Source organism: Gracilinanus agilis, chromosome 3, assembly GCF_016433145.1.
Source record: "Gracilinanus agilis isolate LMUSP501 chromosome 3, AgileGrace, whole genome shotgun sequence".
Lineage (NCBI taxonomy): Eukaryota > Metazoa > Chordata > Mammalia > Didelphimorphia > Didelphidae > Gracilinanus > Gracilinanus agilis.
The window spans coordinates 286,586,220-286,612,432 of NC_058132.1; the positions used below are offsets into that span (position 1 = coordinate 286,586,220).

The following is a 26,213-nucleotide window of genomic DNA, read 5'->3' on the forward strand; positions in this document are numbered from 1 at the left end:
CCCCACTTGAATAAAACTGTTCCAAGGATTCCAGAGATCTCTTAACTGCCGAATCCAGTGAATTTCTCATAGTCTTCATCCTATTTAACTTTTTATAGTTTTTAATTCTGTCGACTACTCCCTTCTCCAGGGTGTTCTTGGCCCTGGGCTTCTGTAGTACTGTTCTGTACTACTTCTCTTCTTTACTGTTTGATTAATCCTTTTCAGCCCCCCTTTCTTTGTCATCTCCCTTCCCCTAAGAGTAGCAGTCTCACGTCATTTCTGTATTGGATCGTCTTCTGCCCTTTCCTTTTCTTCTCTTGGTTACTTCATTAGCTCCTATCTGTGAGATCAGTTCTTTTCTCCATCCTGAGGACTGCCAAATCCAACTTGTCTCTTTCGTTAACTGTAAAATTGCTAGCCGCTTGTTTGACCTCTCAAACGTGATATGTTCAAAACATGTAACAGTTTATACCTACCTCCTCAACATTTGCTTAGTTCTACTCAGCCTAGTCCCTCAGATTAGTAACTTGAACCAGCTTTGATTTTTCTTTCTCCCTCACCCCCTTATATGTAATCTTTTATGGAATTGTGATGATTCCTCTTCCTCAGTACTTCTTACATCTTTTCCTCTCTACTGTTGGGACCTCCATCACAGTTCAGACCTTTATCACATCTCATCTCATCTATTATAAGGATCTTCCAATTGGTTTTCTTATTCCCATGGTCTCCTCTTTCCACTCCATATTCCAGATACCTAAAAAAATAAAGTATTCTTTCTAAGGCAACAGGTCTGACCATTATCATTCCCCAGTGCCAAAATCTTTAAGAGATTCCCCCCTGATTCTAAAATAAGATACAAATTTTTAAACTTATCCATTAAAGGTTTTGGCAATCTGGTTCTAAGAAACTTTTGCATACTGATTTCATAAGTCTTCCCTTCATGTGTTATATATTCCAACCAAATTGCTCTCCTAACTCTTTCCCAACATAGACATTCAGTCCCCTGTATCTGTGTCTTTGAACAGGCCATCCCTAGTATCTAGAATGTATTCCCTCTTTCCAAGACAGTTGGAATTGCAAGAAAGAAGCTTAAAACAAAACTAGGAGAGATATATGTCTGGGAGTCATCTGTATACAAATGATAGTTAAATCCATGAGAGCTGAAGGGATCATTGAGAGAAAATATATAGAGAGAAGAAGGTCTGGAGGGGAAAAAAACCTTGGGGAACACTCCAAGGTAGGGGATGTGATATGGATGATGAACTCACAAAGGCTGTTGAGATGGAGCAGTCAGATAGTTAGGTGACCAACCAAGAGAGCCTAATATCACAAAAGCACCAAGAGAAGAAAAAATTCTAAGAGGAAAGGGTGGTCAGCAATGTGAAATGCAGAAGGTTAGAATTGAGAAGACTGTAATCTCCACTGATTAGATTTTATTGACAACTTTGAAGAAAACATTTTCACTTAAGTGACAAAGTCAAAAACAAGATTGCAGAGTTGACAAGATAGTGCCCACTTACTTTAGTGGTCTTTTATTTACTTATTTGTAAAGTATTTTAAAATCACCAGTCATCCTGATTTTTGCTTTGCCACTGGACTTGGGTGACTACTGGAAGAAAGAATGAAGCTGATAACTTTGTGCAAACCTGCCTCATTTAAATCTAATTCTCTCATAGTACCATCCCATGATGTCATAAGTCCTCTGAAAATGAGGATCAAACAACAATTTATTTATACTGTTTCCTACACCACCTGTCAAAGGTCCTAAATTCTCCAAGGTCCAGTCTGAGTATTATGCCCTCCATGAAGCAATTCTTTGATTTTCCCTGCTAAAAATGCCTAGATTGTTCATGGCACTTTGCCAGGGCTTCACCTTTACACTTGCTGCTTTTTCCTTTGGAACTCATTTATTTGTGTACATGTCTTTCTTCTCTTCTCTACTCCTTATCAGATTGTAGACTGCTTAAGAGGAAGGTCTGTTGTGTCTATCTTTATGCCACCTATGCCTAGTATAGTAACTGGCAAAATAAGTAGGTACTTAATAAGTATGGTTTCATTTGTATTAGAAGAGGTATCATCACAGCAAAGGTTACCTTTTGGTCCCTTCTACAGAGTCCAGCAGAGAGCACAATATTATGAAATTTTGAAAAAATAATGTAGTAGAAAACATTTGATTAAACTTTTGTTCCTTTAACTTATCAATTTATCATAAAATCCTCAAAAAAGATGACTTGTGGTATATAATACAAAGAACTTTACTCCTTAATATTTATCACTTTTGTAAAACATTACAGATTAAAATGGATTTAGATTTTACTTATTTATTTCATTCATCTCACCTCTAGAGAAAGAAATGACTAAATAAAGTTATTATCTTTTTCTATCTTCATTTTCAGCTTTCTCAAAACAAGTACACACTGTACAGAAAAATGGAATTGAGATACAGAGCAAACACTTCTAAGGAGCAGCATCTGCCTTGTAAATGCAGTCTATAAAAGGCTACCAAATGTCCCTTCACATTTTTTATGATTGTTAGATTATTACTAAAGCTGGATAGAGACTTTTTTTCCTTGAGTCTCTTACATCAGGCACCCACACCATCAATATTACAAATTATTTCAGCATTTAACAAGATGGCTGCCATGAGCCATCAACTGAGGAATGTCATTTTCTTTTTAAGAAGAAGCTGATTTCAAATATGCCTCAGAATTATTGTTTGATGTGAGGTGCTTCTAACCTTTCACATTGTCATAAGATTAGTCAGTTCACTGTTGAAGATGGTATGTGATGTTTCTACCTAACATTTCTTTTAAGATACAGACAACTCTTGGTTATCTGCTGTCATGGACCAAGAGTATAGTTTGACAAATTAAAATCTGCTGATTAGCCCAACATCTCACTTAAGAAATTCATTCTTACATTCTTCCCCAACCAATTTATTAGAATAGCTACCCTGTAATAAATGAATTAATCAGAGTTTCCTTCCTTCCTCATCACCTGGAATAGCAACACAACGAAGAGGCAGGCTAGCAGAATGGAGGGAGCAGGAACAGCAGGGATAGCATTTAAAAAGTATTTATTTTATTTTATTTATTTGTGTGTATTTATATATCTTTACATTAAAAGTGACCAGATATTCTTTATTTTATTTTATTTTTATTTATTTATAAGTGTGTGTATATTTATATATTTTTAATTATAAGTAGCCAGATGTACCAAGGAAAAAGAAGAAAACTGTAAATTATTTACCCCCCCCCAAAGTTCAAGAAGCATTTATTGTACTTACATCATGCCAAGCACTGTGCTAAGTGCTTTGGCTACAAAGAGGAAAAAAAAAAAAAAAACCCAATAGGTCATACTCTGAAGGAGTCCACATTCTATTGGAGAAAACAACCCATAAATATCTAGATATATACAAAGTATAGAGAGTTTTAAGAAGGTGAAAGGCATTAGTATTTTGGAGAACCAGAAAAAAGCTTCTGCAGAAGGTGGAATTTGAGTGGACTGTTAAAGCAATTCCAGAAGAATAAAAGGCAGAGATGAGAGAGAGGAACATTCCAGGCTAGGAAGGAGAGCCAGGTCACAGACGAGGCAAGAACAAGCTTCAAGGAGACCATAGTATCTAGATCTTAGAGTATGTGGAGGGTAATGAATAATTTATAAGAAGTCCGGAAAGATAAAAAGGTGCCAGGCAGTGAAGGGCTTTATATATCAAAAGGAAAAGTTTGTATTTGACCCTAAAGGAGACAGAGGTGGCACAGAAAGGGAATGTATGAAGCTATCAGGCCTATGATTTAGAAGAATTACCTTGACAGTTAAGTGAAGGATGGATTGGAGTAGAGAAAGGCTTGAGGCCAGTTAAAAGTCCACTCATTATAGTAGTCCAGATAAAAGGTGATGAGGACCTGAGTTAGGATTTTGTCTCCATGAATGAAGAGAAGGGGACATATACAAGAGCTTCTGAAAAGGTAGAAACAACAGGATTTGGTAATGGAGTGAACTTGAATAGATGATTCTCAACTATTAAATTATTTGTCGGAAGAAAACTTTGAAAGTGTTCTAAGTGTCCTGGATCAGAATGTAGAATATCTAAGTGTACTGGATCAGAATATGTAGAATGAGAGTGAAGAGTAAAAAGAATGTCACCAAGTTCAGGAGCCTGTGTTGTGGGGAGGAAGAAAGACAATGAGTTCTATTTGGGATATGTTGAGTTTAGGAACCAAGAGGCAGTTGGAGACTTGTGACTGTAGCTTCTCAAAGAGCCCAGGGCTAGATAATTTGTATTGTAATGAAAATGGAACCCATGGGAGTTGATGAAATCACCAAGAAAGAAGAGGGCCCAAGGAAGTACAAGTACATAGGTGAAGAGCCAGTAAAGGAGACTGAAAATGATAGATAGATAGATAGATAGATAGATAGATAGATAGATAGATAGATAGATAGATAGATAGATAGATAGATAGGATAGGATAGGATAACCAAAAGAGAGTTGTGTCTTGAAAACCTAGAGGAGAGAGTATCCAAAAGAAAAAGCTGATCACAGTGTCAAATGCTGAAGAAAGGCCAACCATGACCAGGATTAAGAAAAGTCCATTAGATTTAGCAATTAAGAGATCATGGATAATTTTGGAGAGGATGAGTGCTGTTCAGTAGGTCACAAACCATATTGTAGAGAGTTTAAAAGAGAGGGAAAAGAGAGAAGGGGCACTGATTGTAGATGGCTTTCATAAGGAATTTAGCTACAAATGGGGACCTTGAGGACAGTAGCTATCAGAGAGATGGCCCTATTAAGTGAAGGCTTTTATGGATGGGAGAGACAAATCTAGGACCGTAGGCAACAGGGAAGGAACCTATAGAAAGAGACAAAGTGAAAGAAAAGAAAAGCAGGGCCAGTCTGCTGGAGAAGATGGGAAGTTTTATAGCATTAATTTCCTGTACTACTTCCGGCACTTAATCATAAACAGCTTCATCATGCACTTTAACATTTCGTGTAGGTTGAACTTGTCTCTTCAACTGGCTTGTACTTCCTGCAAAGGCTATAGCGTTTACTCTTTTTTCTCACAATATGGTGTACAGGGTTTTGCACAAAGTACATACTCAGTAAGCCCTTGTAGAAAGCATACTATTAGAAAGAATTCTTCTTAGAAAACTTTTATTATGTGAAAACTGCTTCAGAAAAGCAATCACCCCTAATTTGTTTGTTCTACATATCTAAGTATTTATATATTTGTTTAAACTGGCAATAAAGGTATACCTTTTTTCCCTACTGCTGTTATTTTTACTAGTTTTGGAAAATATACTGAATTAAAATACTAAAGTAGAAAAGTAAGATTCATTTGAGAAATAGATAGAATTTTATTTTGCGGAAAAGAAAAACTTTGTTATACCTTTTTTATTATCATCTGGATTCATTATAATAATTTGTTGTTGAATGAATGGCCTACCTCTCATTTTTAATGAATAATGTTTTGTATTAAAGCATCAATTTGTTCTGTGGATAACTTAGAAGTTAAATATTAAGAGATAGTTTTAACATAAATGTTTTAAATGATTGGATAAGTGAAAATTCAAAAACAAGCAATAGGTCAGCTTCTCAATTCTCCATAGTAGGAATTAGTTTACCCTAAAAGGTAACAAAGCTGACCTTGGATCTTGGTTGGCTCCTACCTCCATAGATAATCACTTAAGGACATAAAAAGTTCCATTCATGTGGAATCAGGGATCTCCAACTTGGTAGATTCATCCTCACAGATTTTTAAGACTATACAAATCACCACCTCCTGCTCTGTTGATTAGACACATTTCCATATGGAGATAAGGAAGAGGACCATATCTTTGTTGCATGCCCTTTCTGGGTTAGGGCAAAGTAAACCTCCTCCATTTTAACTTTTCAGTGACTTATGAGTACCTCATTTCATCCCAATATTGAACCTGAACTAAGAGATTGCTGGTGTTAGACCCACTTCTAACACTATTGAAATGCTTTAGTAGAAGTAAAAAAAGAAAAAAAAATCAGAATTTCTTAAAATCTCTGGTAAGATGAGTAAAACTTGGATAGATGATTCTAAACTATGAAATTATTTGTAGGAAGAAAAATTTGAAAGTATTCTAAGTACAGGGTCAGAATTATATTTTCTGATTTATTTCAGCTCTCCATTTATTTATTCACCAAATAATTGGGGAGCAATTACTGTTATATTTAAGGCACTGGCATAGCTGCCTAAACAAAAGCATATATTAAGATAGGTTCCTCTATTGTAAAGTCCTACACAAAAGTCTCATCATCCCAATGGCTGGTATAGAACAGCTTTCTAACTCATCTCCCTGCCTGAAGTCTCTGCCTACTCTAATCTGTCCTCAACTTGATGGCCAAGATAATTTTTTCTAAATCATAGGTCTGACCTTGTCGGGATCCTGCTGAAAGAGTTCTACTAGCTTCTTTTCACCTCTGAAATTAAATATAAGCTCTAATGTTCGGCATTTAAAGCTCTGCACGACCTAACTTCTTCCTATCTTTTCAGACTTCTTACATCTACCTCTTCTCCACATACTCTAAGATGCAGGTACACTGGCCAACTTTACCCTGTTGCCAGTCTTAATAGTTTGAAAAGGCTTTAATTACTGGTATAGTGATAAATTATATATCTGTTGCCTGAGGATTAGCAAATTTGGAATGTTCATTGATTATAATGATGACTTTTTTTGTTTGTTGACACTCAAAGAAATTCTGCTAAGTCTTAGAGGAGATATATTCAATACTGGTGGTCTCAACCAATGAAAACACAGAACATCAGTTTATTGAATTAGTTGTAACAAAGTGTTTTACTTGTTATCTATTATTAAGTTGGCATTTTGTTCTAGAAGTTTTTTAGTCAACAAACAGGTATCTTGGGATCTTGCATACTTTAGATCAGAGATATCAGACTGCTAGTAGACATGTAGCTTTAAAGTCCACTGGATTAAAATATAATTAGAAAATAGTTAACAAATGAAAATATGATATAGATAATATTAGTTTGTGGTTTTTGAAATCAATATGCCACCCACAGGGATCAGTTTCTATGTGATTCTGACACCAGTATTTTAGAACTTCCAGTCATAGCATACTGCTACAGACCATTTCTTATGAAACATTACTTACAGACCTGTCTATTTCCTACTCATTCTTATGAAAGAATGCTGCCTGGAAGATTATTATCATTAATTTTTAAATAGTTGGGGGGAAAGACCTATGTAGGTTGGTGGTTATTGATATTTTCTATTTCATTTCTTTTTTTTTTTATTAGTAAGGTTCAAGATTTTTTGTTGTTGCTTTCACTCTCCTCCCCTGTGTCAGATAGGTTGTGAATGTTTCCTCCCATGTCATCACAATTGTTTTGTCTTCAGCCCAGATCACCTCTGAGTACCTTTGGTCAAACCTAGCTGTTTTTTCTCTCTTTGTTGACTTTGGGGCCATTTCTACCTCCTTTACAAGCACGGCTAAAACTGCCACTGGATCAGAATCAAAGATCTGGAACCAAAAAGAACCTCAGATTCTCTCTAGTCTGTCAATAAATATGTATTAAACATCTCCTAGGTGCCAGAGACAGTACTAAGCGCTGGGGATACAGAAAGAGGCAAAAGGTAGCCCCTTCCCTCAAGGAGCTTACAATCTAAGTGGGAGACAACAGGGCAAAAACATATGTAAAACAAGTTAAATACAGGAAAAAATAGGAAATAATTAAGAGAGGAAAGGCAAATTAAAGGCAATTAGAATTAAGAGGGATTGGCAAAAGTCTCTTTTAAAGATGGAGTTTTAGTTGAGAACTAAAGGAACTCAGGGAAGAAATGAGGGAGAATATTCCATGTGAAAGGGGACAACCTGAGAAAGTACACAGAACTGAGAAATAGAGTAGCTGATTCATGGAACAGCCAAAAGGTTAGTGCCACTAAATTGAAGAAATATCTCATGGAGAGTAAGGTATAAGAAGACTAGAAAGGTAGGAGACTAAATAAAAGGTAGAGGGGAGCAAGGTTATGAAGGGACTTGAACTCCCAGCAGAGCATTTTGTATTTGTTCCAGGAACCCCTAGAATTGATTGAGTAGGGAATGGGAAGATGGGAGGGAGAAAGTGGCATGATCTCCCTACCCTTTATTTATTTATTTTTATTTTTATTTATTTTATATTTTTATTTTTATTTTGAATATTTTCCCATAGTTACATGTTTCATGTTCTTTCCCTCTCCCCAAACCCCCCTACCCCCCTTAGCAGACACACAATTCCACTGGGTTTTACATGTATCATTGATTAAGACCTAATTCCTTATCATTGATAATTGGACTAGAGTTATCGTTTAGTGTCTTCATCCCCAATAATATCCCCATCAGCCCATGTGTTTAAGCAGTTGTTTTTCTTCTTTGTTTCTCCTCCCACTGTTCTTCCTCTGAATGTGGCTAGTTTTCTTTCTCATAAGTCCCTCAGAATTGCTCTGGATTCTTGCATTAATGCTAGTAGAGAAGTCCATTATCCCCCTATCCTTTAGGAAAATCATTTGGTGATGAAATGGAGGATGGATTGGCATGAGAAGAGTCTTGAGGCAGGTAGACCCACCAGTAGTGTATTTGAGGAGTTTAGGAAAGAAGAGATGAGGATGTACCAGGGTGGTGGCAATTTCAAAAGAGAGAAGGGGTGGCCATATTTGAGAGATGTTATGAAGATGAAATCAGAAGACATTGGCAAAAGGATTGTAATGAGAGTGGTGGGGTAAAGATAGTGAGGAATCAAGAATGACACCTATGCTGTCAGCCTGAGGGATTGGGAAAAGGGAAAGTGACTGGGACAGGGGTACGTATAGCAGGAAGGAGTTCCATTTTGAATGTGTCAAATTTAAAATATCTACTAGACAACCAGTTTGAGATGTCTGAATGGCAATTTTTAAGTTAGGTAAATTTGAGACTCATCAGCCTAGAAATTATAATGAAATCCATGGGAGAGGATGAAATCCCCAAGTGAAATGAGAGAGAGAGAGAGAGAGAGAGAGAGAGAGAGAGAGAGAGAGAGAGAGAGAGAGAGAGAGAGAGAGAGAATAGAANNNTCTCTCTCTCTCTCTCTCTCTCTCTCTCTCTCTCTCTCTCTCTCTCCTGTTTATCTTTCTTACAATTCTATCCTTCATCACACTCAGGATTACCTTGATTCACTGGGTTTTTAACTAAGCTTTTAAAAAAACTGGTATTAACATCTATAACTACTGTTTTATGGAAAAACAATTTATAATCTTTCATCTTTCTTGTCCAAAATATTTTTAAAAAATTTTTATTAGCAAAAATCTTACTTTCTCTCCACATCCCTAATTGAGAATGAAAACTCCTATTGCAAAAGTATTTTTATCAAGTAAAACATTTCCAAACCAACTATGTCCAAAATAAAAGAATATATATATATATATATATATATATATATATATATACACACACACACATATATATATATATACCTATATAACAATTTATAGGCACCCCCTTCAGATTGACATACTTTACCATTTTAAAAGGAGCTATAAATATTTTTGTATAACTTTAGAGTGTATTTTGCTTAAAACTAATTATTTAAAATGAATCCCTCTCTTAATCCAACTCTCTTCTAATCTCGCTTCTCTCTTGTCTCCTCTTATTTCCTTGTTGATATTTCTGTATTGGACTCTCGTGTGTGTGTGTGTGTGTGTGTGTGTGTGTGTGTGTGTGTGTGTGTTCTTTCTTTTTTTGTCAGTTCTGGGAAAGAGGTTTAGGTAATAGCTGTTCTCTTGCCTTGCTTCTTGTTTGTATAAACTATTTTACTTGTGTATCCCCAATTATGAGATAATCTCTCTCTTGCTTTTCCCTTCCCCCTATCCACAATGTATTCTTCTTCCTTTCTCTTTCCATTCTTTTTTTAAGATCAACAAGATATAACTGAACCACACAGAGTGCCTTCTGTCTTATTATATTCCCTGTATGATTTCTGGTCATGGTAGTGTTTCAAAAGGACACACGTATTATCTTCCCATATTGAAACGTAAGCGATTTATTCTGATTTAATCATTTATGGGGGGCTAAGTTGTGTGTGATTCTGACTATAGTTCTATAGTATTTGGACTATTTGTAATATATTATCATCTTTATAATATTTCATAAACAAGCTTAAATATACATATATATAATTTTTAAACTGTTACTTTCCATTTTAGAATCAATACCACCTATTGATCCTAAGGCAAAAAAAGTGGTAAGGGCTAGGCCAGTGGTGGCAAACCTATGGCACAGGTGCCAAAGATGGCATGCAGAGTTCTCTCTGCAGACACTTGACTGCACTTCCCCCAGTTCATTACTAGAAAGCAGAGGGACTTGGACAGATCTTCTCCCCTCCCCCCTCCATGGTGTGTGAGGACATTTTTCCCATCCCCCACCCTTCTGGCCAGCAGGCTAATGGGAGCACACATGAGGGAAGGTGGATGGCTCACAGGTGGCAGAGCTGGAGGGGAGCAGAGTTCTCAGGCCACTCCCATCCCCCTCTCTATACTCACTGAGGATATTCCTCCCTTCACCCACCCTCTCTCCAGCAGCCCAAAGGGAGCACTTCCTCCCTCCTCTGTGTGGGGTAAGGTGGGGTGGGGTGGGGTATACCTGGCACTCTGTGTGTGGGGGGCACAGTACTTGGTCTGGGGGGTGGGGCCAGCACTCCATCTCTAAAATGTTCACCATCACTGGGCTAGGTAATTAGGGTTGTGACCTGCCCAGAGTCACATAGCTAGGAAGTGTCTTTGAGCCTAGATTTAAACCCAGGAGTAGGTCTGGCTTTTTATCCACTGAGCCACCTATCTGTCCTCAGATTTATATGGATTCTGAATTAGCATTGCCCTTGGCTCTCTGTGTGGCAGGTTAATCGAGTATTTGTTGACTAAGGTGATTTTTAGTCTCTTTTGGCCTCTGCAGTGTGGCAATTGATTTACATTGATTAAACTTATGAAATGGTTCTAATTAGTGCATATAGCCTTTCTCCCATTTTTTATCATCAATAACTTGTTTAAATAGGTCAAGTTGGAGTTGTTTTAATTGCATTCTCTATCTTTCCCTCATTTTTTAATTTTTCTTCTCTTACACCAGTTGATATTTTCTTGAACTGGTTAGGTAATATGACTTTACACTAAAAGCTGAATCTAGAAGGACTCCCACAACAGTCACAATTATATATTTTATTGATGTGTTTTAAAGAATTTTATTAATGCCTATTGATTTGATATCTTAGTAATTTCTGAATATATGCACCCCCTTTTGTCCCAACAGGTAGTCTTTCTTTGGAGCAAAAGAAAACTGTTAAGCAAAATCTAAAACCACAATAGCCAAATGCCTAGTGGCAAATGTAGCATTCTGTACCTGTGGTACCCCACCTCTTCCAACTCTTCATAAAGCTTGGGTTGGAAATAACCTCCCCGGTCATCTACTCGACCCCCTTAATTTTAGAGAAAGAAACTAAGGTCTAGGGAAGTTATTTGCTTTCCCCAAGATCACACAAATAATTAACTAAAGAATGATGAATTTTCTTATATCAATTTGTACACAATGCATACTTATATACAACTTAATGTACATTGAGCAGAAGGGGAGAAAATGCAGACAACTACTTAAGTGAGAATGGATTTAAGGACAGCTAGTTGAGCCTCCTTTTGGGAAAACCCATCTCAGAGATGCCTAGAAGATTCCTCCTCATCCTACTCCAAACATCTGTGGCAAAGATTCCATGAAAAGATTCTTATTGGAGTCAGGATAGTCATGATAGTCAAGTCACATTGGACTTTGTATTGTTAATCTACATTTTCTTAATTCTTATGGGTATTATTTTCCTAGTTCTGCTTACTTAACTGATATATTTTATTTCTATACTAAAATTCCCCATAGCACCTCCCCTTTCAGACTAAAGATTAAGCAAAATGTCAGGTTCATAGAAGGTTTATTAGAATACATGATAAAAACAAAGTTGAAAAAAATTTGAAACAAATGTGAGTTGATTTTATAACAATACCAAAAATATAAAATTGGCTCTAACATTCTATTACATAGAGCATATGCCAGACATTTTTTTTTCTTTTTATAGAATGGTAATCTTACTACCATAAATGTAAATAAATTTAATGGACACATGGCATGGGCTCTCTTGGGAAGCTTTCATTATGAAAATTGGAGTCCAACGTGAAAGCAGAAGCAAGAAACAAAATTCATTCATATAGCTATATCACAAATACAACAGATTGGAAGTTCAATTTCCAGTGCTACAATGTGAGATATTGGGAGAATCAATGAATAATAGAGCTTGGGTGTGGATGCGGGAATCTCAAGATTCACTCTTTCCTGCTACCAGAGAGGTATATATTTCTGAATTAAGTCCAGATACCTGGAGAGGCTTTCCAATGCTGACATGAAACACACACTCTTTAGTTTCAAACATAAGCCCCCCCCCCATACACACACACACTCTTGCTACAGCCCACCTTTCTTACCTCATCTCCTGATATTGCCTCTCATTTATTATACTCCAGTGAAGTATTTATGTAGTTAAATCTCTTCTAAGTATACTTTACATAAATGAATAATTTCTCCTTTTTTCTTCTTGATGTTTTCTCTAGATAATGAAGTATTATTATGTAATAGATAATATAACGTTGATCTACCAAGAACCTAATTAGCTTTTATTAATCGTTGGAAATCTCACGTAGGGAAATCAGTTGGCACAAGGCATAGAGCCCTGGACCTGGAATCAAGAAAACCCAAATTCAAATCTGGCTTCAAAGCTGTGTAATCTGGGGCAAGTCGCCTATTCTTTCTCAGCTTTGGTTTCCTCATTTGTAAAATGCACAGGATCGTATATAGTCACCCACCTCACAGAGCCACTATGAGGATGAAATCAGATGAAATTTCTAAGAGTATTTTGCAAACCCTAAAGCCCAATGTAAATACTAAAAATTATTGGCTATTATTATTTACCAAAGAGAAGTGATTTATCCAGAATTTTATAGTAATCACTGGCAAATATAATTAGAATCCAGATGTCCTACCATTTTCCCTTTCCTTCTACATTGTCCTAATGTTTTGAGCAAATGTCTTTAAGTAATATTGCATTTATTTTGTTTGTAGCTTTGTTTCATTTTTTTTTAAGAGAAAGGGAGATTTACAGTAAATTGAAAGAATATTTTTTGTTCAGTTGTTTCAGTTATGTCTGACTCTTTGGGAACCCCATTTGGAGATTTCTTGGTAAAGATACTACTGATTTGCCATTTTCTTCCCCAGCTTATATTATAGATGAGGAAACTGAGGCAAACAGGGTTAAGTGACTTGCCTAGGGTCCCACAGCTTGGAAGTATCTGAGGCTAGATTTGAAATAGATCTTCTTGACTCCAGTCCAGTGCTCTAATCACTGCACTACCTAGCTACCCATTTGAAAGGATATGTTTGCATTTAAAGTTGGCTTTATTTTCAAATTTAATAGTTTTTCATTATTATCTTTGGCTTTGAGAAACAGGGACCACAAAGTTAGTGGCCCATTGCTGGCAGTCATAGTCTGTCCAGTAGTGAATCATTGCAGCCACTGGTTGCCTTAGAAAACCACAAGCCAACATTATCTATATTATATTATATTTTTATTTATTTTGTTAAAAATTTCCCAATTACAGGTAGCCAGTATACTAAGCAGCTGAGTAGCCATTCTTTATTAGCCGTTTGTTTGTAAGGAACATATATACAGTTAATTAGTGATTACCTGTGTAGGATTCAATTAATTGTATTTATATTCAAATATAGTTTTCATAATATATTTAATTATATTGAAAGATTCTAAAACATGATGGTTTGGTATAAGACAACTTTACTTATTCTAATAAAGTTTGTTTCCTATAATTTTGTCTTTAGCTGAATTAACTGCTGTTGGCTTTCCTTTTGCTTCCTTTGAGATTATATATTTGAGATATTCGATATTTTAGGATATTGAATTATATTTGATATTATATATAATTGCATATATAAATACATAGAAACATATATATACATATATAGTTTTCCAAGTGATATATAGATGCTAGCTGTTTATTATTTATTATTTATTTTTATATGTTTATTATTATTATAAAGATGTTAAAAAGAAAGAAAGTATTCTAAAAGCTTTATGACTAATTTGATTGATATCTGGACTAAATACATTCTTTGATTGGTTACCAGCAATCAATTACTTCTAATAAATAGCAGTTCAATAGTTCCTGGAACCTGTCTTACTTGAGATGTCCCCTCTCTCTCTTTTTTTTTTTTAGAAAAACTATATCATATAATGAAATAATCAGCAGCCTAGATTCTTGATGAATTATGTAATTAGAGCCATTTTTTAACCCAATGGTATTAATGCTTGAAAATATAAGTAAACAGTAAAAGACTGAAGCTGCAAGAATTTGGTTTATAAATTTAACTTTTCCCTCTTTTATGCTGTATTATGAAAGGCAATGGATAGAACCACTCCAATTTTCTGTTTGTTAGACCCTATAAGAGAAGAGGACATGCATAATTAATACTGTTTATAAAACTAAAAAACGCAGCATATGTAACAACAAGAACACATCATTTTGAGCAACTCTTTACAGAACAGACATTCCATATTGTGTTCATCTTCCTCCACAATCATTGCCATGACAATCTGGTGAGCTTAGCAGTTGCTGCTGAGTAAGGGAGACTGTATCATATAGGAGTTCTCCATGTCAGCCAAAAAAACAAACAACAACAACAAAAAAAAACACATCATTTTCTTTGGGTTATAGAAAATAAGGCATGCCGTTTACAATGTTGTAGCATTCCCTTCACAAATTCAATTCTATTTTGGTCTTCTTAATCATAAAACATTAAGAGTATTTTGTTGGTACTTTCTTTCTCTTCAAATTAGCATGGACTGGGCAGTCTTGTCATGTGTTACTCCCTGTTCCCCACATTTCCCTGCCCCCAGAATGTAAGCTCCTTGAGGACAGGGATGATTCTGATTTTGGTTTTTGTTGGGTTTTTGCTTTTCTTTTCTGATTGCTTTGCATGCAGAAGGTGCTTAATAAATATTTGTTGAATTAGATTGGGTTGGATTGATTGAATTAAAAATCCCCCTCAATGTGATTAAGTTCCTTCTCATGACTGGTCAGCTAAATGATGAAGTGGTAGACCACTGGATCTAGTCAGAAAAACATGAGTTCAAATCCAACCTCAAACTCTTACTCTGTGACCCTTGAAGTCAACCTCCCTCTGTTTGCCTGATTCCTCTGCTAGGAAATGGAGATAATAATAGCACCTACCTTGAGGATGAAATGAAGTAATAACAACACAGTGCTTTGCACAGTCTACTGTATAAATATTACCTATTATTTTAATGCTTACAACTAAATAATAGTTAGAAGGTAGATTATTAAAATTTGTTTCATAGCAGCATATATTGAAAAGGACTTTAGAAACAATCTAGTAGAACCTTCTATCATTGAAAAAAAAACCTGTCACATGTCAGGTAGATGGTCATTTCTTATCTTTGGGTTGAACACTTCCAGTGACAGGGATTTCATGAGACAACACATTCAATTTTTGCATGACTCTAGAGAGCTCTTCTATAGACAGAGCCAAAATCTGCCTCTCTCCAGTTTCTACCCATTGAAATGAAGCCTACTATCTTGAATTCTTTCTTTGAGAAGTAGCTGGAAAACAAACTATAAGAAGGGAATTGTAACAAAAAAAATTTCTAATAATTCCAGACCATATAATAGTAGTTATTTTTGATATTTGTAAATGCAGCTTTTGAAATATAGTTGCCAATGTATGCAGGCAACACCACATGGCCTTTATATGCATTTGTTGAGTGCCTCCTATATATAGGATGTTGTACCATTCTCTAAGCAGGTATTCTTACCTTTCAGGTCCATGGACCTTTTTTTAAAAAATAAGAATTTTTGTAATCCTTTGTATTTTAGTTGATATATTTAAAAAACATTGTGAGACAGGTTCTGTAGACTTAACCTGACTACTAAAAGCATCCAGCACACCAAAAATGTTAAGCAATCCTTTTTGGGGGAAGTTGTGTTTGTCTTTAATGAGCTTAGCATATTGTATAAAAGGACAAGATACATAAATGAAAACATGTAGAATAGTAGTAGAAAATGGGAAATCCATATAAAGAATGAATAAGTAATGGAAGAATTTTCCTATAAAATGAAGAACTGTTAAATAGAAAGGTTCTTCAAAATCAGATGAGATTTGTTAGGGGAATTCTATCTGGGTTGGGTAAACAAAAATCAGGTGCCAAATAAGGCAGTGGATGGCAAATAAAATGAGCAGGGAAGAGAGTATTTCAGGTGGACAGTACTATCATTTTATAGAGGAAGAAACTAAAGCACATAAAGATGAAATAATTTTCTCAAGGGTCATATAGGTAGTGAATCCTGGAGTTAGTATTTGAACCAAGGTAATTTTGACTCCAAATCCATTATTTGTCATTCCCATCATCCTCACTCACTGTATCATGCTAAATTATTCTTCTGTTATCCACATCCTTCCAGTCATCAAACCATGGACCATTGTTACCATCCACCAACCTTATCTACTTCTACTCCAGTCCACTTAGTATCCTGTATCTCCTCTTCTTCATGACCCCTAACCTTCTTGGCAAAAGTTATTTATACCCAATTCTTCCATTTCCTCAACCTCTCATAATTGAGCTTTTTCCTCTCTTTCCCTCAAAGGTCATCCATGATGTCTTCATCACCAAATCCAAAACCTTTTAAAATTCTTCTTGCCCACTGTGATTTTTTTATACTGTTGGCCATTCCTATTCTCTCCTGGTTCTCAGTCAGTCCTTAAAACTGCCCCTTCTTCTCATTCACTGACACCTAACCCTCGTCCAACCTTGCCATATTGTTGTTCCTCAAGGGCACAGTTGTGTACAGGGCCATTTCTCCAAGGAATGGCTTATGGTGTTTCAGCTCTCCTTTTGTACAACACACCCAGCCCACACTCTATTCCAGTCTGTGCTCAGGGACATGTTTTCTCATCATCTTTTCTCTCTCTGCATTCTGAGAACCTCATTTCTTCAAAGAATTTCAGCTATCATTTCTATATAGGAAATGAACAAATTATCTTCTGAACACTAGATTTGCTTCTCCACCTGCTCTTCCTACTATTATATATGTCAATGGCATAGCTATTAACACATCTCCCATGTTTGAAAATTTGGTGTTATTTTTTATTCTTCCCATTCAACTTCAGACAGGTTACTATAACTTCTCTATTTCTACCCCTAATTTTCTTTCAGTTTCGTAGTACAGGCCTTATAGCCTTTATACCACTTCCAGAATAATTTTTCTAGTGTATCTGTCTGCACATGGCACTTCCCTTCCTCAGAAATCTTCCCTGGCTCCCATTGCCTACTGAGTAAATTTAATACTTCTCTGCTTAGTATTTAAGACCCTCCATAATCTTGCACCACCCTACTTTTCAAGTCTTCTAACATATTACAACTCCACAGTACAGTCTGCATTCCGTTCAAACTGAACAGTTCTGTCTCTCAAGCACATCATCTGTTTTCTTCCATTTATGTCTTTGCTTGCACTCTTCCCCTTGCCTTGAATGTCCTTCCTACCATCTGCTTCAAATATCTGTTCCTCCATGAAGCCTTCCTTGATCCTTCCCATTTTCAGGAATATTGGTCCTTGAATCACTCTAATAATGTATTTATCCTGTAATATACAGAATGGTTTTTGTCTTTTGCCCCATGGATATTTTAAGTTGTGGCAGAGGCTCTGCTTTATAAACTTTGTATTTTCTCCAGCATCTAAAGCAGTTCCTTGTAAACATAAGCATTTTAGAATTATAATGACAGCAATAGACATTTATATAGCAAAGCACTTTATTTACATTTTCTTACTTGCATATCACAATGCTGTGAGACTGGTCCTACAAACATTATTATCCCTATTTTATCAGCTAAAAAAACAATGGTTAAGAGAAATAAAATAACTAAATTCCATTCTGTCCCTAATTATGTGTTCCTATGAACTTGCCCAGGATCAGGAAGTTTTTAAATGGGTAAATGAGATCAGGGTACGAGGATTGCTTCCCTCCAAGTCCCAGCATTTTTTCCATGGCCTCTTAGAAATAGACACACCTTTGGCAAATCACCTGTATACCTTTTAAGAAAGAATAATGTATTTTTCCAAGTAATAAATGTAGTCAACATGGCCCCTTGGCAAGTCCCTTAACTTCTTGACATCCTCAAGCAACTCTATAAGTCTCTCAATTGTAGAGCTGGCCCCTATCTGCATTGGTACAGTTCCTCACACAGCCCATACCAAGGAGATGATAGGTCTAGTAAAAAAACAGTTTAAAATTAAAATAAATAAATGCAGTAATTATTTGATTCATGTGCCTGAGGTACATATACCATATATTTTCTGAGTCCTTTAAGTCATTGTTCATGTTTAATATGACAGTGTTTATGAGAAGCGTCCAAAAAAACCACCCAAGTGAATATAGTCGTAAAGAGCGATGGCATTGCTACCACTGCGTTCTTTGTTATTGTTTGAGATTAAAACAGGCCTGGTTCTTCTTAGGGAGCAATGGCTATGATTCCACTTTGAGGGGTTACTGCTTAAAATAATACGATTCCATAAGACCTCATAATTCCAGGATATTATAAATGTGATTTTAGATGTTAATTAGTAGATGCATTTGTTTTAATTCATGACACCAAAAATATTGACTAAATTATAAATTAACACATTTAGGGTTGCAGATGTCATTTTTCCTAAGATTTCCTGAATGACACAATTTTCATATCTCAGAGTGGTTTGATCAACTTGCAGATTTGTTCTCTGTCATTAGCATGGGAAGGAGAAGATGCCATTGGCAATAGATCCCCCATTTTATTATACAATAAGAGGGAAAGTAGAAAATCCAAATAAATTAAAAAACAAATATTTTAAAGACATCTGGTCCACATCTGTCTGAAATAAGATAATTTAAAACAGTGTAATTAAGCACAAGAAATACTGTAATATTCACACCTTGGAATGTAGAAAATAACTCATTCCATTTTAATTTGATTTACTGAATTAGAGAAACTTTTATTCGTTTGCATGTCCTTTAACCTCTCATTCTGTCATTACATGAAGACAGACAAGTAGCTAACATTTTTTAAAAAACAGATCCAATGTTTTGGCGATTGCTAAAGGAAGGAATTATTTTTATTCAAATCCTTTAATATGAGATTTTGCAGAGTTTGTAAGTATATGCAGACTTTAGAGGTTGTTTTTTTTTAAGTATTTAAGACCCTCCAATTAACAACTTAAAAGCCCAAGGCCAGGAGGGGGTGGGAGGTGGAAGAAACTCTCAAATGTATTTTTTGCCTCATCCAGTGCACTAAGGAATCAGATGCCTTCTATAACTAAAATACCTATTTACAGAATTACACTTCTGTACTTTTTGTTCCTTCTACCCAAAAATGTACTTGATTGTGTTGCCTCCACAAAAGAGAATTAAGGATTAGGAAGATAAAAAAAATATCTTTTGTCTGTTTCCATGACCACTGTAGAAATGATGATGATGATGATGATGATGATGATGATGATGATGCCTAGAATGGTCTTTTTTTTTTTTTTAAATCCCTGCCCAGTCTGAAGGGACATCCATTCAGAGAAATGGAAGACATATTTAGCTTTCTGTAATTTGACCTTTGTAACTTGAAAGGGTAAGACATTTTTCTCCAAAAGAAAGAGCCTTAAAACTTCCAAATCAGTAGGTTTGGATCCTGAGTGATAGGTCTGTAGAGGTTGAGAAAAAACAACCCTTACTGATGGCATAATGTAAGGTTAGAGGACAGAGGGATAAACTCGAATTCCAATGCCAGAGGCTCCTATTAGCAAAAATAGACTGCTAGAAGGATCGATACTATGGTAAGCAAAATACTTCTTTCTAATATATGTACTAAGATAATAAATGTATATTATATGTATTTGTTTCTAGGGAACATGATAAGGACCCAGAAAGCTTTTTTAGGTCATTACTGCGACTTCAGGAGGCAGGCTTAAGTTTCCACGTATCCGTTCTTGGAGAAACCTTTACGGAGGTCCCAGGTATCTCTTTGAATCCTCTCATTTTGCTTTCTATCCATGTCATACGTTCTTCAACTTGGGTATTAATTTTATTGATTCCTTTTGTCAGGATAATCAAGATGAGCAAAAGATTATGCAGTAAAATTAAAGCCCGATTCAATTAAAAGAACTCTTAAGTAAGCATTCCTTGATTTAACTTGAAAGCATGAAGTTATCTATTTTATCAAATATAGTTTGTACAATACATCCTTGTTGTAAATAAAATATGTGGCTCTAGGCATCTTAGCAGTTGTGGGAATTGGGAATTCGTAATTGGATATAGAACCTTTCACCTCTGGGTTACTGGTTTGAATTCTGCCCCCATCCATAATGACTGAAATATCTTACCATCTGTTTAGTGGCCTGTGTGAAAAGATTTTGCCATTTCCCTTGTAATTTGGAGTGGACAGCAGGTCCCTCTCACAGCTGGCACTAGTCACTGCCTTTTTTTGCTGATCTTAAAAATGCACTCAATAAGAGCTAATGGTAGCATTAGAGAAGTTATTTAGACCATTAAAGTAACTGGACACTTTCAGTGCTTCTATCTTCACTTTGCATCCATGTTAGCAAAGTATTTGATTTTTCATAAGCACTAGTATATATTCTCTAATTTTGGAATTATTATCAAATTATTCATTAAATTCAGGAAACACTTATGAAGCTCTTGTTTTATATTGCACTGTGCTAATTCTTGAGTGAGATACAAAGTTAGATAAACACAATCCTTACCCTCATAGAGTTTATTGCCAAGGAGAGGGACAGGACCAAAATAATACATAGTCAAGGTTTTAGAGAAGTATCAACAAAGTGCTAATTAAAATCTACAAAAAAAAATTAAGCTTATTACTGAAGGGAGGAAGCCACAAAGTCTGACATGGCATTAGAATTAAACTAGTAATTCAGTAGGCAAAGAAGAGGAGTAAGAACATTCCAGACAGAAGAAATAACTCAAGTGAGGAAAGATAATTATGGAAGACCAAAATCTCTGAAGACTAAAATCGAGAGTAATGTACAAAATAGTGGAAGGATATTTACCAGGTGCATCAGAAAGGAAAAGTTACTGTCTATGTGCCATAATTTCTTCATCTATAAAATAGAGATTACAACAATGGAGGCTTTTACCACGCAGAATTATTGCAATAACTAAAGGGCATGATATAAATATAAAACACTAAGGACACTAGTGATGGGGATGGTGATAGTATTGTTATCAAAGGTGACTTGTGTATAAGAAGTGATAAAAAGCACCATCAGAGAGATGGATAGCCAGAAAAGGAACTGAAAAGTCATGGAGTGAGGGACAACAGAGAGACAACCCAAGACAAGCCCAGTGACCACAAAATGCTGGGAGACCCAAGTTTTTAGGAAGATCTCCAGCATATTTAGTTGATCTTTTGCTGAGGAGAACATAGCAGTACATGAGGAAGAATCACTTAGGATGAGAAGCTTTAGGACTGATTAGCATCAGCATTGTTGGAGAAGGGATTTACATCAATGATATGGATCTAGTAAATATCAAAGTATTAGCATATGGAAAATCCTATTCCTTTTTTTTTTATTATTATTTTGAGACTAGCCAAACTGGGGTCACTTTTGCTCCACACATAATCTGGCAAGGAAGATGTATTATGACAACCGTGCTTTCTTTTTCCTATAACTGATACAAGTCTAAATGTGCACAGATGAAATTGGTACTTTTGCAAATGAGTTTTAAAAGAACTCACAAATAAACCAGGAAAAATGTTTTTACTTTTGGGTTTGCTGACCCTAAATGAGAACTTACTAAATTTGCTTTATAAAATTGTAAGGGGCAGCGAGGTAATATAGTGGATAGAATGCCAGGCCTGGAGTTAGGAGGACCAGGGCTCAAATCTCAGCTCAGATTCCTAGCTGTGTGACCCTGGACAAGTCACTTAACTTTGATTGCCTAGCCCTTATTGCTCATTTAACTTAGAATCTATATTTTGAAGGTAGGGGTTTAAAACAAACAAGCAAATGAAGAATTTTGCATTCAGAGCTGGAAGAGACCTCGGGTGCTCATCCCCTCATTCCATAACTGTGGAACCTGAGGGACAAAGTAGTTAAGTGATGTACACAAGGTCATATAGGTGCTACAACAAAAATATAGTTAATTTGTAAAAAAGGGATATTAGTAGTTGTACTCTTCCCTATGAATAAATCCATTGTAAACCTTAAAATGTCATATAAATCTGTCATTGTTATGATTATTATTAGTAGTTCTGTTGTGTTGTTTTGGCATTTCCTTCATTGGTGGTGGGTGGTGGGGGCAGATACAGAAGACTTAAGAAGGAAACTTAACTTTCAATTATATTTAGGGTTTATACCACCTGAGTTTGCTGCCTCAGTTGCTATTCCTTAACTCTAAATCCAGTGATGTTTGTTAGGTTTGCTTCATACTTTTTAAAAAGTATATTATTACTTAAAATTTTCTGTATAGTTTGTGGTTTTCAACTTCTCAAAGCATGAAAATAGTATAATATGATTTATCTAGAAACTTTCTCCTGAAAGACTTTTACTATGCTTAGTTAAATAGATTCATATCTGTAAGACTTGTCACTTTATATGAATGAGTCCCAAAGAGAGTAAGTGACTTAGCCAAGGTAAAGTCATAGTCCAAAATTTCATAGAACTAATTTTTTTTTATCATTCCCCAATTAACAGAGGATTCTGTCCCCCCCCTCCCCATTTAATCTTTTTCTAGGTCAAAAGCATAGCATCCAAGTCTATTAAAAGCTTATTAGAAGACAAGTACAGGTAGATGGAAAATGAGAAATTTTATAAAACATGAGAACTAAAGACAAATGTAAGGTCTGATTTTTTTAACCCAATTAATTTAAATGATCCCTATTCAGTTATATTAACCCAGCCATCCCTTGTTCTTCTTAATTTTCAGTTCCCCAGAATATAGCACCTACACTTTACTCCCTCACATTGCCCCGCCCCACATCAAATAAAATTTTCCCCTTCACCAAATTCTTGTCTCAATCTATGAAAATCATCATTGTTATTACCATCACCATCATTATTTTTATATAGCACTTTAAGGTTTGCAAAGTGCTTTATAAATATTATCTCATTTAAACCTTAAAATAACCCTGGGAGATAGGTGCTATTATTATCTCCATTTTACATTTAAGGAATCTGAGTAAGACAGAGGGTTCATGATTTTAGAATTGTTAAGCTAAAGTAGAAAGCCAAGAACTGCTAGTTTGGATACCTTTTTTCTAGATTTTAAATGGAAAGTAGGTATTGCACAGGTTTCTTAGTGTCCAATAATGCCTTAAACATTTCCAAAAAGACACATCCAATCTCTTCTTTCCCTGTAGAATTTGAGCAGGATGCAAAGATCTCCTTTTGGTCCCTTGGCCTCTGTGAAAACGAAATTCATTATTCTTCTGCCAACATAAATCTACTGAGTGTTCTTCCAGAAGTTTGTGCCGACCAACACCTTTGTACTCAGAGGTTCCCCTGTTGGGAGTGTTACTGAATGTACATATATGGGAAGGGAGCTAAGCAGATTTGTTCTTGATGGTACAGAAAAATTTAAGTCATTGTACTATCTCAAATATCCATCAAACTTGATTTTGTATTTGAAATGCAAATTCTGTAGCAGACTCAGTGCAAATATTTTAGTTCTCACTGGTTCCCATGACCAGGTCACATTAATGGTCTTAACCATGAACTGAAATGTTTACTTTTTTTTCCTAAAAGCAACAGCAAATGCTTAAGATCTGAAATCAATGGTATGTGCATTCCTAAGAATTTCCCACAAATGGTAGTTTTAGACAAAATATCCTTTCCTTGAGTGGCCAAACCTTTGATTTTAGAGTCCTTTCCATATTTTAGACATAGCAGAAGGAATGCAGCTCTCAGGACACTTAATGTTGTCATGAAAGGTTTCTGAGAAAATGAAAATCTGGGCCAGTATTTCTGCAGAAAGAAAGTATTATTGTGCACCTTTAGACTTAAGCTAAGAACAGTATTTAAGCAGCTCCTTGTTTCTCTTTACTATCACAAAAGTAATCATTGTTGTCATAATTGTGTTTTTCCCTTTTTATAAACTCTTGAGCTACTGTTTTATAACTCTATAACTTTTCTCCATGATTTATAAGAATCTGAAAATGTTCTATTTCATGAATATTTTGCTATAGACCCTTAAAAATGGGAAATGGGTAAAAGAACAGATGTCAACACAGACTTACATTTCCTTAGAATCTTATTAATCAGTCACCACAATGAGTAGACCAAAAGAACATCAAAACTGCATCAGTCAGCAAAAGTCCCTTTCCATGCCAGACAGAGCTATGACAACCAAAAATTTAGGGGAAAAAATCATTTAAAAATATTTTAAAGGAAAACGGAGGAAAATGAGCAGAATTGCTTCATAAAACAAGAAGTTGTACCAAGGTAAAAAAAAAAAGTATACAGAAAATTTAGTGAGATACTCAGTTAAATCAACTCATCTTAAAAGCATTTAGAGATTAAATTAGATGAGGACCACAGACAGAAGAATTATAGGAAACACCTGTCAAGTTTGTCTAACACAAACTCTTTTTCTATCACAACAAAGGGAGCATTTGGATTCTTAACACTGCAATCCCTTAGGTGCTTGTGCAGTGAATTAGAAATGGCATTAAAAAAAAAAAAACAAAGATGAGAAGAACCACTAAAATAGACCAGGTATACTCAGAGGAAGTCCCTGCTGGAGGCAACACAATTTTTAGGGTCTTGAGGGATAAATTCTCAAGGTATCTAAAAGAGGGAAGGACACCAAAGGCTTGGGAAAAAAATCTTGGACCTTATTATTACTGAAAAAAAGGTAATTGAAAGAATAGCAATAACTATTGACCTACATACCTACTTTCCCATCATTATACAGATTTTGTGAGAATAATCTACATAATATTCAAGACCATTTTTGATGATTATATAAAAGAAAATTTCCAGGCTTTAATAATAATGATAAGCAATAATCTGCATCATATCACATCTGTACAATAACAATTGCCTAAAAGTGGCAAATAAATTAACATTCATTATTATTTGTTAAATATTTAAAAAAATTTTTCAGTAAACCTTAAAGAGTCTCCTCAAATATTACTTATAGACATACATTATTAATGAAAAAATATTGGTGTTTTTAAAATAATATATTGCTTGGGTAGAAGATTGGGGTCACTAAAGGCACTGCACAATTTCTCAAAAATAGCTCTCTTGTCGTCAGCACAATTTTAGATCCAGTTCATGGTCCATATGCATTGCTGCCCAAGATATATGCACTGATAGATCTTTTTAAATTAGTTTTTCATTCAGTTATCTATCATAATCTGGACATGGAAATTCTTCACTTACTTGGTTTTTCCTGTATGCATAATTAGACTTACTCTTTTAGGTGATTATATATTTTGAGTAAAAGATTCTATAATGTTCCAGGTTTTAATGTATGTATAGCACAATGGCATCTTCAAAAAAGAAGAGTAGGAAGATCTCCCCTTCTATAGAGAATCCCTCTACTATTTTGACTGCTGAACAAACTCAAAGATGATGGTAAACATATGTGATGAACATACATCTTTCTGTTTTATGCCACACTTCATAGCAATGATCAAGGAACAATTAGACAAGGTTTCCCCGTTGGTACATTTCTCAGAGAAACTTATATCATTTTGATTTATGCATAAGACATTTTGTTGGAGAAGAGCCTTGAAAGAAGTATTTTGCTCTCCTAAATTAAATGTGTTTTTTTTTATAATCAACAAGTAGTAAACATTGCACTCTTACTTTTTCTATGTCTTAAAGTCAGTTGTATAAATATAAAAAAATATGTGGATTTGCAGAATACCATTTGCAAAGGCCCAGCTACTCTTTTCTCAAAGCCTTTTCAAGGATTCTGGTGACATATATACGGGCTCTTCTCATAAAAATGAGAAATTATGTATTTGTTCAATGGTTACTGATATTTTCTCTTGGTTACCTTTTTAGTAACAATAAGATCTAAGGTTTTTTCTCAGACTTCGACATCTTCCTTTTAAGTTGCCTTGAAAGTTTAT

General features: G+C 35.2%; 1 protein-coding gene across 6 annotated transcripts in view; it reads left to right on the top strand.

Moving 5' to 3' along the window:
- The window catches only part of GTDC1 (glycosyltransferase like domain containing 1), a 276,923-nt gene that overhangs the window by 225,091 nt on the left and 25,619 nt on the right, over nt 1-26,213 (top strand). For 4 of the 6 annotated variants that reach the window (XM_044669891.1, XM_044669892.1, XM_044669894.1 and 1 more), the window contains one exon: nt 20,015-20,124. The exons of the other annotated variants lie outside the window; for them this stretch is intronic. In XM_044669891.1, the coding sequence (XP_044525826.1) occupies nt 20,015-20,124 (110 nt within the window). The remainder of the gene's footprint in view (nt 1-20,014; nt 20,125-26,213) is intronic. 6 annotated transcript variants of the gene reach the window in all.